At 36.9% G+C, this 18036-nt stretch overlaps 1 protein-coding gene across 4 annotated transcripts in view; it reads right to left on the bottom strand.

The window, feature by feature from the left end:
* The window catches only part of FNDC3B (fibronectin type III domain containing 3B), a 331781-nt gene that overhangs the window by 259142 nt on the left and 54603 nt on the right, over positions 1 to 18036 (bottom strand). For all 4 annotated transcript variants that reach the window (XM_063096882.1, XM_063096901.1, XM_063096909.1 and 1 more), the window contains exon 2: positions 2296 to 2434. In XM_063096882.1, the coding sequence (XP_062952952.1) occupies positions 2296 to 2406 (111 nt within the window). In that variant the 5' untranslated portion in view covers positions 2407 to 2434. The remainder of the gene's footprint in view (positions 1 to 2295; positions 2435 to 18036) is intronic.

The following is an 18036-nucleotide window of genomic DNA, read 5'->3' as shown; positions in this document are numbered from 1 at the left end:
GTTGGTCCTGCTGAGGAAGATATTTCAAACACACTTTGCCCACTTAACAATTTTGCTCCATTAAGGGAAATTAGGGTTAATGCCAATCAATAGCTTGGCCCACATAACCTATAAATGTAAATGCTTCTAGCACAATCAAACATATTTACTAATTAAAAAGACTGAAACACTTCCTTCCTATGAAATTTCTTAGAATACACGTATCCCCGTTTTGAGAAAGTTGAGATAAGATATATGAAGCAGGGACGTGCCGCATGGCATTCTGAGCACGTCCACATTCTCAGTCTCTGTCACTTCCATGAGCGAAGGAATATACTTCCAAAGGGAAAACTGGCAAATTCTAACTAAGGGCTCTCTATACTGCTAATAAACTACAAAAATTCCAGGAAAATTCAATATTAGAAATGAGGGAGAAGTCATTAAAACACAAAAATGGTGCACAACCTGGACAGGTGACCTCAGGTCTCCTGGCTACATATGCAAATGACAATCCAGTGACTACATTTGGGAGACCTAAATTGTTTTCCAAGTTCAGTCACATTTGAATATTTTTCTTTATTCTTTTAATTGGTACAAAGAAGGGTGACCAAACACCACATCTCAAAACCATTCAGGGCACTTTGAAACATTCCCATGAATGGCTGGAACACAACGGGCACAAGAGCAGTCAGAGAATGATGAGGAAAGACCAGCACTGACCGCAGAAGACTGGCAGGGGCCAGGTCCTGCAAATGGATTTTATTCCAAGTGAGACAGGATGACATAACACAGGTTATATTTTGAAAAGATCACTAAGGCTGCCGTGTGGAGAACGCTTTCTGGTGGGGCAAAAGCAATAGCAGAGAGACCAATGAGAAGGTCTGTCCTGCCCTGGTGAGATGATGGCTTGGGGTTCAGGAGAGGTAGTGGAAATGCAGTGGATATGGCAATGTAGGAATTCAGCAAACATCCCTGAGATAAAGCCAATGGGACGTGCTGACAGACTGGAAGAGGAAGCCAAGAAAATGGAAGTGAAGACTCTGGAGATACACACAAATGGGAGGTGAGGAAGGAGAGGCAGTAAGTACAGGCTCTACTTAGAGAACAAAGTGGAAGAGAGGTAGGAGTTGGCGACTGCAGAGGGGTGTGGAAGCAAGTGAGAGGATTTTGTTTTGTTGGGTGGGGAGAGATACAGTTGTTTATGTCTTTAAGATAGAAGATACTACAGTAAGTTAGTGGAAATGATCCAGCAGAGAAAGAGGCTGAGGAATCTGGAAGGGAGATACCTGCATCAGTGGTGAGAAGGGATGATATTAATCAACTGACACATTTACTGAGCACCTGTTAGATGTTTTTTTGTTCTTAAAAGGTTCACAGTCTAATGCAAGAAAAAGTAATATAAATTATTAAGCAGAACATCCAACAGAGGTATATACAAAATATTAATGTACTCTGACAGATAAAGAGTGGTGATATACTATGACAGATAGGGGTGAAGGGCGTGTACTGACATCAGAAAGATGACTGATTAACTTATTTGGATTATTAATATACTCTGGGTAAATATTTTTCAAGCAATTGTTCCCAATGCTACTTTGCATTAAACAAACACTTTCATGCTTCTAAAGAAATGCACAAAGACATAGACAAGATATTTATTTAGTCATAAGACTGAGCAAACCTGGTTTCTATAGTCAATAAAAAAACTTTTAATTGATGTTATCAGAGATAATAATAGTTCAGTCCCTAAAGTTTTACTGTCTAAATTTTTTTCCCCAAGTACTACTTGACTGAGTTCAGAAATAACATTTCTATTCTGTAATGTTCAGAACTACTGACAAAGGAGTTTTAATGAAAATAAGTACTGTCATTTTATGAGCTGCTCCATTGGAAGAAGTCTTCCAGGAGCCCAGGTGGGTTCACACCGACCTGTGCCTCTTGAAATCAAAACTGAACCCTCTGAGCATGCTGCTCTGGCCACCCAAGCAAACGAGTCAAGCACAACATAAGACATGAATAAACAGACATTTTATTCCAAAGACTTGCACATATTCTCAAAATGACTCATTTCAAACATCATATATTCTTCTTGATGCTTCAAGAATACTAACTGGACGAGAGGTAAGATTTGCTATTCTCAAAAACCACAATTTCTGATATTTTTAAAAAAACACACAGTAATGCTACAACAAAAACACTTACCTCTAGAAATACTAAAGTTCAAAATCACAAATCTTTACATGCCATAACAAACAACTACTGGTTACTGTTTCCCGCTTAGGCCATTTGACTTAGATTCCTTCTTACTACACCAACCTGCTGAGCTGCATCTCCATTCACCAAGTGAGGCAACATGGGTATCTCTCCGTTCAGCAATGGTGGCAGTTCCAGAGGGATTTGGTCGGTCATCATCATTGTGACGTACATTCATGGAGAATTTCCCTCAACTGGCTTCCTGCAAGAGAACCACCATTTTTTAAAAAGGACTCAAGACCACAAAAATCAACTGTAACATAAGCTACAATCGAAGTGCTCCATCATGAGGTCTGCTGAAACCCACATTATTCTATTCACAGAGCATTATATTATTGTGTCAGCCCTGAAGAGGGGTGCAGCAAAGTCAAACAAGTAGCCTGAACGAGGAGACCAAAGACTGGAGTCTCCAACAGGCCATGGGACATCACCTCTCATGCCTCAGCTTTGCCACGTAGTTGTAAGTTTTAAAAAAAACATAAGAATGATAGTAACAACCCTACCCCAGGGATCTTTATGATGAGGTAAGATAATATTTGGAGAAGGTAAAAGTAACAAACTAAAACTGGTGATACTATTATCTTTAGGGTAATTACCAAGACATAAGTCCAAAGAGAATGATGTATAACTGTTAACCATAAAACAGTTTTCCCCTTCCATTAGGATCAAAATAATATTCATAAACAGTTAATCCAAGAAAGTAAATAAAAGTTAACTACCTATACTGCAATTGTTTCAATTTCTGACTTTGCCATTAATTCGGTAATTACTCATGTTCTAATTATCTATCCCCCATCATTTCTTTGACTTGGATTTAAATTGTTGCATACTGACATCTCTATCACTTGTGCACATCCTGAGTTTTCCTGTACCTCAGACATACCCATTAGTACCTTGTGCAGTCTGGCTGAGAGGCAGATTCCATTGTTTCCACAGAATAAATGAAATCCACACATATTTGAAATAACACAAAGTCTACTTTCATTCCATAATGGTACTTGCCACTAACATTTAGCTTTTCAATACAACAGTATGAAAATAACAGTAAATTCCTACTTATAATTCTAACTTGTTCCTTTGGAAGTATTTACATATTCTTCAGTTATGCCAAAAATTTGTGGCACAAGAAGTTTAGCAGCATGGACAAGGGAGGATAAACAAATATAAAAATGCACACACAATTTTACATGATTTCAGAAACAAATGGCAATATAGTTCACAGTTAAATTTTTTATCATTCATAATAAAGTCCACCCAAATTTCAAATTCAAGGAAATTTGGTCAAAAAATCCTTTAATACTCAATATACAAATCAGACTAAACAGTGGGGCAAATCCTTTAATGATTGCCTCAAATTTGTCTCAGAGAGGTATGACAGAAATAAAATTTCTCATTCTTAAACACCTCTATTCTGAACATTAAACACCCCACCCAAAAGAAACCTCTTCTCTGAAAGTATCAAATGATGCATAAAAGCCACCCAAGAGATTATAAACTTTTTTTATTTTAAATAGGTAAAATTTTACACTATTCATTATAACCCCCATTTGGGGAAACTAATTATTTTAAACACCAAACAATGAAGTCTTGTCCCGACTAGGGAAGCACATTTTATAATAACAGGTCTTATAACTCAGTGTTAATAGTACCATCGTGCTGTTTTATGAGGCAATTACTCAGTTCCTAAGCAAATAAAAGTCCAAAGTCCAAAGCCCAATAGTTTATCCTGATGCAGAAAACAGATTCTTCTCCAATAAAGCTAAGATAATCCCCCTGACACTATCATAACTGTTTGACTTTTGAATAGGTCAAAAGATGGAAAATGGCCATTTCAATTTTGCTTATTTTTGTTTTGTTTTTTGTTTTTCTCAATTTTATTTCTAATATACTTTATCCTACATAATGCATGAGGAAAGTGGCTACTTCTCAAACTGATGATACTACACAGGCCTATTTCTTAAGTGTAATGTTTTATTTAATGTTTCTTCAAAATTGCAGGCTGGATAAACAGGGCAGTAATTTACATCAGGGGGTCTACATATAAGCATCTGGGATGAAGAAGCACTCTATGCTCACACTTCTACCATTTCCTCACTCCTCCCAAAGGAGTTCCAGGATACTTGCTAGAGGGTGTAGTGCAGATTATGGTTCTCTGCCTTCTCCTTTCCCCTCTGCTAATATTGATGGATGCCAAACCATCTCCTGCATGGCACAGTTCTGGCCATCTCATAGACAAGCATAAGGATGGAACCTGTTCTCTCTTGTCAGGCAACAAGGTGGAAGGAATAAACTTACTTTAGGGCCTGCCACTAGGTTCTTTCAGCCTCTACAGGTCTTTCCATTAGTCCAGAGTACAGTAATACAGACAAAACCACACGTGTACTCAACTTTCAACAGGTGTGACTCGACAACTTTTAGGAGACCACAGTAACATACCTATTTGGCTAGAGCTGACAAAATTTTTAATTCCATTAACAAATTAAAAGATGGAGTCATGAATGTGGAAGGCTTACCATCCATACAGTTAACTTTGAGACCACAGCTTGCTTTACTTGTAATGACTGTGGATAGAAAACACACATTTTCTTACTTTAAAGAGCGGACTAGCCATAACTTTACTTTTCCTTAGGGATTCTGGATCATTGTTTCCTATGATACCGTGTTCAGTCATAAGGTGATATATTAGGGAGCTAACTGAAGCATTTAGACCTTATGCATCCCAAGATATTCACTCCTACTTGGAGTTCTTCTGCTTAGTTTTAATTAGTTTTTTATTTCTCTTTCTTCCTCATTAGGCAATACTGCTAACCACAGCCCTCAAATCTCCGGGGCATAGCCTAAGTTTGCTATCTTAAAATTTCCTTTTGGCTGGGAAGCCAGAAAGACAGAGAGGAATGGTCTCTGAGAGAGGTCTCAGAAGCTCTCCATGTGCCTTGTGCTGTCTTCGTTGACCATTGGCTGAGTATCCATGGAGAGGGTATCTGAATGCGCCAGCTGTATATCTCTGGGTTACTGAGCTATAACTCACTTTCCTCTCAATCAGAAAGTCTCAGGAGGAACCATCCTGACGAAACACTTTGCTTTCTTGGTCTGGATTCCTTCTCCCCTGGACAGACATACATCTGAGCCAGCCAAATCTATCACAGGACTCAGGCATTTTAGACAAGGGTGTACCACATCCACACTCTCCCCCCACACACCACAGAGATTTTGTAATGAATCCACTCTTGAAATCATTACCCTTTACAAATGAAGAATGTGATGCAAAACTAATCAGAACAAATGGAAAATAGATTACCTCTGCTACAATGCATTTTCCTAATCCTCTGAACTACCCCCCACCCCACCCCCGCCACACACACAGAGCTCCAAGGTTTCTCTCCTATTCTTCATTTTGTTCTTACCCATACTTCCATTTCAAAGAATCTGGTAACAACCACAGGCCCTCACAACCTCTCCCCCTAACCACACATCCTAACACTAAAACCACAAATGCTTCATGCCCAGCCAGTTCTATTCTTTTGATCAACAGGGAAAGGATGCTGTGTGAGCACTTGCGGTTAACTCCCCTCTCTACCTGTTAGCAAGGCCCAGCGTTACCATCAACTCCTCAGCTACATAGCAGGTTTGAGGTTGGGCACTCTGGGAACAAAATGAACAGTTCTTACTGTTAGTAAAACATTTAATTCCAAATATGTCCGCAAGCTTTTAAAGAAAACCTTATTTTATTTTATTTTTTTTAGAAAAGATGACCGGTAAGGGGATCAACCCTTGACTTGGTGTTGTCAGCACCACACTCAGCCAGTGAGCCAACTGGCCATCCCTATATAGGATCCGAACCCGCAGCCTTGGTGTTATCAGCACCGAACTCTCCCAAGTGAGACACAGGCCAGCCCCTAAGAAAACCTTATTTTAAAAGAATATTATAAAGAGTCTTCAGTTTTTACATTTCTCCAGGCAACTGGCTTATTACTTTTCCTCTTATTTTGCTTCCCCTACTCTAAGTCTGAAGCGGTTTTCCACAGTATTTTGGCCCCAGCCTATACTAAGACACACACTGGCCAAATTCATGAAAAACCTGATTCCTAGGAGAGAACCACAGGAAAGGCCGGAGAAAGCAATTATATACTCTGAAGGAAAAAAAAACCCAAAGCCCTAATCACTACTAGGAGCGTTTTTAAGTCTGTGAATCCAGCCTCCAAATTAGTAACAAAATGTACTGGTCCTCACCCCATGGGCCAATGACCCAAATTTCCTTACATTAATTCAAGATGTGAGTTAGCAGTACAGTACACAAATTAGTTTCAGATGACAAGAGAAAAAGAAACGTAACAACATCAAAAGGAACAAAGTATACACATCAGAACTGAATGGGTTGGGCCAGGCTTGATGGAAGGAGAGGATTCCCTGAGTTCAGTCACAAGTTAGGCTGAGAGACCGGCTCCCACGCTGAGCACCAGCACCCTGATGAGGCTTTCCACTAACTTCCACTATCCTGTGGAAATGTTTAAAAAATGGATGCGTAAGGGAGAAATAAGGAAATGACACATAATCAGTTTCAACTTTTCATTTCCATGCTCCAATTCAAAATGCACTTTCTAAACCTGTCAAGGGCTGGCAGATTAGCACAGTTGGTTAGAGCTCAGCCTTGTAAACCCAAGGTCACAGATTCAAATCCCTTACCGGCCAGCTGAAAAATAGTAAGAAAAAAAAAGAGAGAGAGGGATCCATCAAATACGGAGAACTATAAAGAAACTTGTAAATAATCTCATAGTAGGAATTCTCTTCAGAATTCATATCACTATAGTTAACTAGGTAACTGTGATTCCATGCATTCCATAAATCTAGTATTTTTTCCAATAAAATACAGATTGGCCAATCACCTTCACACAATGTAAGCAGCATGTAAATATTTTTCTTGCTACATGCTTATTCTGTACCCTGAGAAAAATACTATCATGAACACAGAGGTAAAGTCATAGCTTGATTCATACTTCATGAAAATCTCCCTCTACTAAACACACCAATTGACTTCTAATAGTGAGAATCTACTGTGGGTCAGGTTTCAGAAAATTGTCAAAAACATACCAGAGAAATGTTCTAGACATTTGTATAATAGTAATAAGAAAAACGAACTTTTTTCCTGATTCAGAGAGGTGGAAAAAAACACATTGGTATTTAAAATGACAACCTGATAAACTTACTGAGTTACACAAAACAGGGAATTTGTTTTCCTGTATGTTTGGGGCACAGGGGTATGGAACGTTACTGAAAAATTACCGTATCCCGTATTCTCTTTTAAAACAATATAACCATAAGACAGCTAATGTTTTAGGATTACAAAACTAGTTTCTAAATGGCTTCCAATATAAAATTTAAACCTACTAAAACTTAATTTATTATGACAAACATTTGTGCGGCTGATTTACCCTTGTTTATGCCATGACTATAGTAAAAAAGAAAAATCTAGAAAAGTAAATTTGACACATAATCATATAGCACAGAAAAATTTTTAAAAAAGAAAAACTGCATTCACAAACCTCCCCCCACACAGGTGGCCTTTATGTATAAATGTCATCAGAAGGACTGACAACTTCCTAAATGCATACTTCTAAGTTTTATTAGCAAGATTTAGAAAGAGAGAAAAAGAGAGGGAGAGAGAGGAAGAAAAGAGGGAGAGAGAGAACAAGCAAGGCACTCAGTTGTACACATTCCTATGACTAATGGGATGTCAAAATGTCATCTGCTATTTTATTTTCCTCATCAGAAAAACCTCTTTCCTTCCCAAACCATGCTGGCTTTGAAAGGTAAACCCCTTGATTGATGTTTCAAGACCTAGAAACTCTGAAAACAGTTGTCATTCCTAGCTTCCTAGCAAAACTAGAAACAGCTTTCTGATAATAACTATGGAAACACCAAAAGCATCAATAGAAGGAAAAAAATAATTAAAACAAAATAGAAACACAATGCAATCTTCTTTACCTCTGAAATTCTGAGAATACCTGGTCATCCATCAACACACACCTGTTTTTACCACAACCCTGCTACTGTGAGAATATGGCTTTTCTTTCCCTTCCCAGTAACACTACACCAGTGCTGTGGCCCTGGCTCTGCCCATGTGGAATTAGCATGTGGCCATTATGAACCTGATGTGGGGAACTGCCACTGGACACGAGAACCCTGGGGGGTAGTTTTAGTGCTTTTTCTTACGCGAATCTCTCCTGTACTCTCCAGGCAACCATGAGGAAAGGTACCTGGTACAGGCAAACATTCCCCTTTGCTTTTTTGAAAATCTAATTAGCGCAAAAATAAAAAAGATATGGAAAGGAATTAAGGACAGTTATTAGAAGTTATGGCAAAAAAAGCACATAGTGGAGAGACCCCAGCACTGAGTATTAAAAAATATGAGTTCTAACTGGAGGCTTGCCAATAATTAGGTCTGAACATCAGCAATTAATTTCTTCTTTTACAAAATGACAAGATTATAGATTAGCCCTTAAAGTTCCTTTCTGCTCTTAATATCAATTGCCTACCATGCTTACTTAACATAGATTAAACTAAAGCTAAAAAAATATCTAAAAACCTATTAGTTTCCCTTACTTGTTTGAATATGGCTTGAGCCTGCTGCATAAGAGGGAAGAAGAATCTAAGTAAAATGTTGCAAAAAGAATGTATTAAGCATATAGTGCTGGTAATCACTATGTTTTCATGCCAACGAAATCTAATTTTACAGCTGAGTTCTATACAGCTGTGCAAGAAAGACTCTTGCCATGGCTTGCCACTTGAATGAAAGGAGGAGTGGTGATAATTGTTCATGCAGAAAAACCTCTTGAGACATGAGCAGTACCTGGAGGTATGTGCCCAGCTGGTTGGTTGAGGCACAAATAGTCTGGAATTTGCCTTCTTGTCTGATATGTGTTCATTAGTGAAGTAAGATCACAGTAGTCTGAAAAAGTTCTTAACCTTAAAAACATTCTAGCTTTTTGCATCCAATTATAAGCATAGGAGGTTTTAGTTGGGAACATTTAAATCCACAGAGAAATCCTGTGAAATGGAATTTTTTGGATTAAAAACAATAACAATCCAGATTAGAATAAATAATGAAAAATGGTTTAAGCAACAAGTCAAAAAAGAACTGTTCACTGTGCCCTCGAGAGTGAGGAGGGGATGCCACGTCTTCTGACAGACAGGCCCTGCTTCTTTTAATTTGGTTTTGCACAATTTAAAATTTGGCAAAGCATACTCATGTCATGTCTAAACTCAAAGAAGGCACTATTTTCTGGAGGGAAAAAATCTACATATAAGAATTATAGGTAAAAACTCCAGTAATTTGAGGCTGCTTCCGTACTCCTCATTAATATACAAGAGGTTGCTTCCACGGCACCCCAACATACACCAAATTTTTATAGAAACGTCAAAGCCAAAGGGAAAAAAATTACCTCACTATATATACACACAATCTCTTGACCTCAGATCCACATCCTCACATAAAAAACAGCTGAGTTTTGCAAATATTAACTAAAAGGGGAAGGGGGCTTATCTACAAATAAAGTTTACCAACCAAAGGTTCATTTACTTTGTTCGTTGTTTCTAAATGGTGTTTAAATAAGTTTGCAGACATAATTAGACATTTCTATTAGAACACCTAGATTCCAGGTACACTCATATCGTAATAAATCTCACAACCCTCACTGACATCCCAGGGATAACAGTCTAGCATCTACAAGGAAACATTCCAAAGCTATGAGCCCTATCCTTACACATACCCAAGATACCTGCCGCATACTTTTTCCAAGGAGGGGAATAACCGAAAATATGTATTTTCAGTGAAATTTGGAATTGTATGTATATTTCTTTATATCTTTTTCTATAGGACAGTGAGGGAAAAGTCTAGAGAACTGTAGTCCAAGAATGGAAAAGGTCACTTCTAAAGCCCGCTCCAGTCTAATTCCAAGCTGCACAAGGAGACAGAAAGAGATGGGAAGTCAGAAGACATGCTCTACGTCCCAGCACCAGAAGCTCACTCTTTACACAGCCCTCAGGCACTACCACCTGCCAGGTACCTCCACAGCACTTTGACAGGTCCCACTGTTTTTCAGGACTGTGGCTTGAGGTGTTCCTACATAAGCTTTCTGTGTCTCCATTTCTTTATCAGTAATATGGGTTGATATGGGAGCTTAAACATATGACTTCTAGATTTTCCCTTTAATAAAATCCAAAATGTATTTTATTTTTAGAGATCTATTATGAATTAAATGTACATTTGTACATCAACCTGGGTACATAACAGCCATGCATAATACTTTTTAACAGGGAAAAAATGTTGCAAGAACCAAACAACTCATTGTTTTCTGGAAAGGCCTAGAGAAGAGCTCTGAAACAGCTACTTCAGTCTGCTGGGGCAAAGGCACTGTCTGAGGCACCTGCGGACTAATTTTTGTCTAGCCTTCACTTTCACATGAAGCAGCTGGCACTCCCCTTTTATAGATGTAGCAACTAAGGCTAAAGAAGTAATTTGCCCAAGAAGACTCAAAAAGCCATGGTAAGAAGTCAGTGCTCTCTTAACAAGCTGATTATAACATCTAACAATCTGACAAGGAAACACAGTGGAAGAGCTAATGAAAAATTCATAGGTTAGTGAGTTTTAAAGACTGGACAAAACAAGCACATTATACAATTTTGTGAAAATGTATCAAAAGATAACTTTTAAAGATACCCAACAAGGGGTATCTCCCTCCTATACAGTCCTAAATTCCCCTCCACAAAGGCAACAACTCTGAATTATTGGTGTACCGTTACCATGATACAGATTTAATGATTTTTAAAGCACTTTTTAAAGTAGCTTAAGGAAAGTTAAGCATATCCACTATATTAACATTTACCTTAAGTGGTTAAAAATTAGAGGGGGGGGGGGGAACAACAGAAACTAAATTATAAACTATGAAAAATTATGTCTTCCATGGTGATTTTAATGAGACGTACCATGACTAAACACAGAAGCAAAATTACTTCACAAAGGAGGGCAGCTTACGTCACTGATGAGGAGACTGCTAAAACAATATCTTTGGTACAAAGCATTTCAAAATTCTATTATTTTTAATTAACTATTGTAAGATAAGTAGAAAGCAGGTTGGAAGACTCTCCCTTTAATTAAAAAATACTACTACTAATAATAACAATATCCCAAAAGAAGGACTTAGCTGAAAGGCACCCTGTAAAATAACAAACAAAAGGACTTAAAGATAATCAATCAGTGCTTTAACAAGCATTTATTGTACACCCACTTTGTGCCAAGTGTTGTACTAGAATTCTAGGACACTAGAAATATAAGCACTAAGTTAAACAGCATTAACATTTAGATGTTACGAATTTCAGTGTGTGAAAGTGCCTTGAGTTGAATATTCCCCAAAACTTAACCCCCACTGTAACTGTTGAGGGTGTTGAAAGGTGGGGCCTCCAAAAGGTGATTATGTTGATGGTTTAATGTGGTTCTGAGGGCTTTAAAAGGAGAGGGAATGAGGAACTCTCTTTCTCTGCCATTGCTGTAAAGCCACCACCAAAGAAGGCCCTCACCCATAAGTGTTTCCTGGACTTCCCAGCCTCCAAAACTGTAAGCAATAAATTTTGTTTTCTTACAGTTCCAAGTATTTTGTTATAGGCAGCAGAAATGGACTAACACAGAAAGCATGGTGCTTGCCTATATTCTAAACACTGCCTGTGAACAATGACGACATTAATTTATACTAATATAATTTGTTAAGAAAAAGTAAGCGGGCTGCATCCATTTATTTAATGAATACTTAATGAACAGTTTCTACTCTGTTCATTAACAGTGAACTGTTATACTCGATTAACTAAAAACAAATCCACACTGAACACTTCGAACCAAACACCACAAAAGTCAACAGACCTCCTTGCTCTATGAAACCTTTCATCTGAGATAAGCCCCAATGTCTAAATTTGGTTTCCCAGCTGTGGCCTCTTTTCTAGTCTGTGAGATCTGACAAGTGTTATGGAAGGTGAATTTGTCTCCAAACCCCCCCCCCACCTTAATCTCCATTTCTGATCAGCTAGGAGGATACCATTTCTTTAATCAGCTCATATAGAATTCAGTCATATTTCTTTTACATAATCAGTTTTATTTAATCGAATAGATGTTAGAAAACAGTCAAAAGAAAAACAATCTGTTCCTTTAAACATTACTGTTTCATCCAATTTATACTTAAATGTATATTTAAGATTTTGCACATAAGTAATTTCAGATATTGGTTCAAACTTTTTTTTTTCAAAAATGTATCTGATTCTACCATCTAACCCCAGTTAGGATGGCTAAAATCCAAAAGACTATGAACGATAAATGCTGGCGAGGCTGCGGAGAAAAAGGAACTCTCATACATTGTTGGTGGGACTGCAAAATGGTGCAGCCTCTATGGAAAATGGTATGGAGGTTCCTCAAACAATTGCAGATAGATCTACCATACGACCCAGCTATCCCACTGTTGGGAATATACCCAGAGGAATGGAAATCATCAAGTCGAAGGTATACCTGTTCCCCAATGTTCATCGCAGCACTCTTTACAATAGCCAAGAGTTGGAACCAGCCCAAATGCCCATCATCAGATGAGTGGATACGGAAAATGTGGTACATCTACACAATGGAATACTACTCAGCTATAAAAACGAATGGAATACTGCCATTTGCAACAACATGGATGGACCTTGAGAGAATTATATTAAGTGAAACAAGTCAGGCACAGAAAGAGAAATACCACATGTTCTCACTTATTGGTGGGAGCTAAAAATTAATATATAAATTCACACACACATACACAAAAAAAAAAAACAGTGGGGGGAGAAGATATTACAACCACAATTACTTGAAGTTGACACGACAAGCAAACAGAGGGGACATCGGTGGGGGGAGGGAGGGAGGGAGGTTTTGGTGATGGGCAACAATAATCAGCCACAATGTATATAGACAAAATAAAATTAAAAAAAAAAAAAATCTTTCACCATTAAAAAAGCCCAGTGCCACATTGCCTAAATGCATGCCCATTAATGTGACTTTAACATTCATGGTCCATTAACATAACTTATTAACTTTGTGTACATGTACATAGATTTATAATAGCTGTTTTATATATTTGCCTTTAGTATAAAAGAAAATAATTGCAAATGATAATAAATAATATTGGCTTTTATATTTTAAAAACAAAAACAAAAACAAAAAAAACAAAAATGTATCTGATTCTACGCCATAAGAAAAAGTACTTAATGAGAAAAGTATATAATACACTGAAAATCAGTTTATAACCACACTTTTCAATTTTTCTAAAAACAAGCTATTTTTTAAGAATCATTACATTTGATCACATTCTCATAAGCAGTTTTGTTATTTCACTTAATGTGACTAAACACAAAGCAAATACCAGGTATTACTGAGAGCTTAGAAGGGACTGAAACAGAGATTCACATGAAATGACAACACTTACAAAGAAACAAATTAGCAGGTACAAAGACATAAGGGAACATCTATTTACTATTCAGATTTGTCCATTACAATAAAATTTTAACATGAAATATATATGTAGTCACGTAATTCAGACCAATATTTTGAAAAAACAAAATGCAGAATTCTCTAGAAAAAATATTTCTTTCAAGGAAAAAAAACCCTGATATATACCAAAGAGCATTAAAGAGATTTGTTTTAATTAATAAATGAGAACAATAATTGGTGCTTCATGGTTTACTTCCAATAGGTGAATTTACGTGCTTGAAAGCACGGGGCTTGCCTATATTCTAAACACTGCCAGTGAACAATGATGACATTAACCATACTAATATAATTTGTTTAAAAAAAAGTAAGGGGGCTACATCCATTTATTTAATGAATACTTATTTAGACTTTACTCTGGGCAAAACACTCTCTTGTGCTCAAACTACGCAAATTCTAAACTTAATGAGTCCATTAACAGTTTTTAAATCTTTCCAGAAAAATCCTTTTAAATTTCAGCTTTGATATAAAGGAAATATTCTCTAATTTTAATATTTCTCCTTATGTGATGAGGACAAAAGACACAAAAACTATTTTTCAGTTAACGTTACTGGTGAACTCAGAGAAGTACGAGAATGAAAAAGCAAATAATATTTTAGGATTATTAATAGTTATGATGTCATGAACCCTGCATAAGGTCTCAGGAATGCCCAAGGGTTCCCCCAGACCACACTTGGAGAAATGGTGCTCCACAAAGCAGCTTATATGTAAAAATGTAAGAAAATTTTAAATTCACTTTCTGGTAGACAAATATTGCTATCTCTCTTTTATATTTTGTACATCTACAATTCACCTGACAGGGTCTGAACAAAGAACAAATTAACCAAAATGAAAAGGTGCAAATTCTATCATAGATCTCTTTCTCCAGGACCTTATGCTATACTCTCTAAAGCACTTTTGTGAAACAAATTCATTTGGTAAATCTTGAAAGAAGTAAGAGAAGAAGGCTGGAGGGATTAAAAAAAACCAAAAAATCCCTGGACATTGTGGGCCTGGTTCTTCCTGCTGGGACAGTCAGCAAATCAGAATACAGGGGAGGTTTGGGACTTAACACCAATAAATCCTGGCCCATTACATGGGGATTCCCATTCAACTCTCCCAATTCAAAGCAAATGATCAACACTAAGGAAGTAAAGACAATAGTGTGTTGCCATTCCCAAGTAAGAATCTTATCTGCTCTGATCTCTGAGACCTTCGTTTTCTGCTCATTGAGCCTATTTTAAATCCTGCAATGATCTGATCTAGTATTTTCTAAGGTCACTCATTTACTTAGGTCCTTTATCAAAGAACCCAAAAGTTTTCTGAGGCATAAAGAGAACTCTTAAAATGAGAACCTCAAGCTTCAAATATAGACAGAGCAATTAGTAAGACACTGAAATTCATTTCCTAGAGCAACAAATTAGCAAAATCAAAATATGCCACAGCTAATTGATTTACATTCAGCAAACACTGTTAGATGAGAGACTTCCCTTTCATTTGTAAAAATAGATTTATCAGGCATATTAATTTTCCACTGACCACTATAAATAAATGGAACTCCAAAATATCTCTTTGCAAGGGCATTCTAGCTGGTCACTGTTAGCCTGACCCTGAGTGGAATGTGTATTTACATTGCCGAGAGGCGGCATTGTGTGCTGGTGGGAAACCACTTCTCACAAACCTCCCATTCAGTCCAGGGCTCCACAATAGGTACTCACACAGGAAACAGGCCTTGCAAAGAGCACCTCTGCTGTTCCAGAGAGAACTTTCCAAGGCAGCAAAGACAGTGAACCACTATAAATGCCACGTTCACAGGCCCTAACTGCCTACATACACTTCAGGGTCAACAAAGCTAGCATTGTTCACAACCATTTTTTAGTTCTTCCCAAGGTGAAAGAGAAACTATAAACAATCCCATTTCATTTTTCTAGGTAATCTCTCAGGGCTTCCCTTTGTTTAAAAAAAAAATAATAATAATCACAAAGCCATGAAATTTTTTTCTCAAATACACTGAAAAATATTCCCAAGAAGCTATTGCTTTTTCAAAGCCAAATGAAAGATGTTAATATTGAACAGGCAATTTTTAAAAAAAATCAAAACTTCAAGTGCTACTTCATTATCTCCAATGAAAATTATTGTTCCTTATCTGCAAAGCAAAAAAATAATTATTTTAACTCCTCAAATAGAAAAGCATGTATTGTCAGCACCATGGTAACAACGACTTCTGAACAGGTATGTGCAGGAAATCACGACAATGGTGACCACTTACACATGCCATCAAATCAATTACCTGGTGGGTGAAAAGTGCAAATAAGAAATAGATTTTGTCAATTCAGTTCTAAACTAACCTAAAGGTTTGACCTTTTCCTCCCTACTTGAGCATGTAAAGAAAAACCACCTAGTTCTTTCAAAAATGTGTTGATTAAATTCTCAATACCCAGTTTTAAACCTGCAAAAGAAGTAACAGCTGCTTCCTATAATAATATTTTAAGGCTACTAAATAATTTAATAATGGGCAAAGGGCAACCCTTCTGGCTTGTTTTTCTCATTTCTCAAATTAAAGGACTGGATTCCATGACCAAGGTGCTTGCCAGGTCTAATAATCTATCAATCTGGGTATAGTAACAAAAAAATGTCACAATTAACACATACATCTCAAAGGTTTACCGGAAGTCTACTTAAGACAGATGCTGTAAAATAAAAGCTATCTGCATCCATGCCGATCATAACTAATATCACTTACTAGCTCAGTAAGTTACTTTTCCAATACAGAAAAAGTAAACCAGAAATATCATGAGGAAATACTCACAATGTTTAGTGAAATGTACAGTCAGGGCTGGCCGGTTAGCTCAGTTGGTTAGAGCATGGTGTTGTAACACCAAAAAAAAAAAAAAAAAAAAATAGAGGAAATGTACAGTCAGATTACACAAAGGTACTTCAAACAAAAAGTTCATGGAAAAACAACTGAAATACAATATGAATCTTTCCATGAACTTTTTGAAATATCCTTGTATATACATATACAAGTTTTTAAAAGACTGAAGCAAAACAGACCAAAATGTTAACAATGATTAATCTACGGATAATGGAATGATTAGTGAGTTATATTTTTTCCTTGTACTTATATTTTTAGAATATCTTACAACATGCATCTATAATTCTTATAATAATAAAACTTTCAAAAAAACGTATCATTCAACTAACTTTGCACCATGTGATTGCTAAAATTTTTGTGATGAAATACTTTCAAACTACAACATAAAGATCTAAAGGATATGGGTTTATCAGAGTCTCATAGAACTAACTGCCACCATTCAACTCTGAGTGTGAGATACAACAATGGAGGAACATCTGTGGTTAAGTAATAGATTTGGTAACATTTACAAAACCAGCCCTCAGGTCATGCTTGCTGAGTAACCCCTAGATTAAGCATGCTCACTAGGACCAACCTTAAAAAACAGAGGGAGGAAAAGGCAGCTTTAAAAACAGCTTTAAAAAGAGAGGAAGAGGGAGGCAGGTTCCATAACCTTACTTTTTTTAGATAACAAGTGCTCCATAAAATCTTCTTCCAATTGCCAAAATAAATCAAACTTTTGGGTGGAGAACTCTGTCACTCAAAGGAGAATCAGTAAAGAAAAACCTAATAATAGAATCTGTTACATACTTGCTTAGCTGTGCTAACTATGCTAGTCCCTAACCAGCACAAAGAACTTCAAAAGCTCTTGCTATGAAAAGTGCAGGGTGTGGTGAGAGATTTGCCTTAGAGTTGGCAGGCCTCATTCTCCAACAGTGGAAAAGTAACTACCCACCCTATCTTTGTGAGTTCTCTCACCAACCGCACCCCCATCCCAAACCTTCTAAAGATATGTGTCCCGTATTTTTAATCACATATCTCCATGTATTATAATATATAATATATGTTCATTCTAGAAATCTGAAAATACAGAAAAGCAAAAAGAAAATTTTTACTCATAATTACACCACTCAGAAATAGCCACTGTTAAAATAGTGACGTATTTCATCTCAATCTTGTTTTTTTATCCATATGAAATTTATATAGTTAGAAAGGGCTTCAATTTACAAAGTACAGATCAATCTATTTTTTATTTTTGATATGACAGTTATAACTGACACTGATCAACTTTAAAAAATGAGCAAGAACTGGTTCTTAAATCACATTTTACTTGAAAGGTGCCAAAATCCTCTTCTAAAAGTCCTTGACTGTGGCAATAAAACAGGGGGATAAACCAGGAAAAACAGATGATACAAAA

Source organism: Cynocephalus volans, chromosome 1, assembly GCF_027409185.1.
Source record: "Cynocephalus volans isolate mCynVol1 chromosome 1, mCynVol1.pri, whole genome shotgun sequence".
NCBI classification, from domain to species: domain Eukaryota; kingdom Metazoa; phylum Chordata; class Mammalia; order Dermoptera; family Cynocephalidae; genus Cynocephalus; species Cynocephalus volans.
This window is presented reverse-complemented; position numbering and strand designations above follow the sequence as displayed.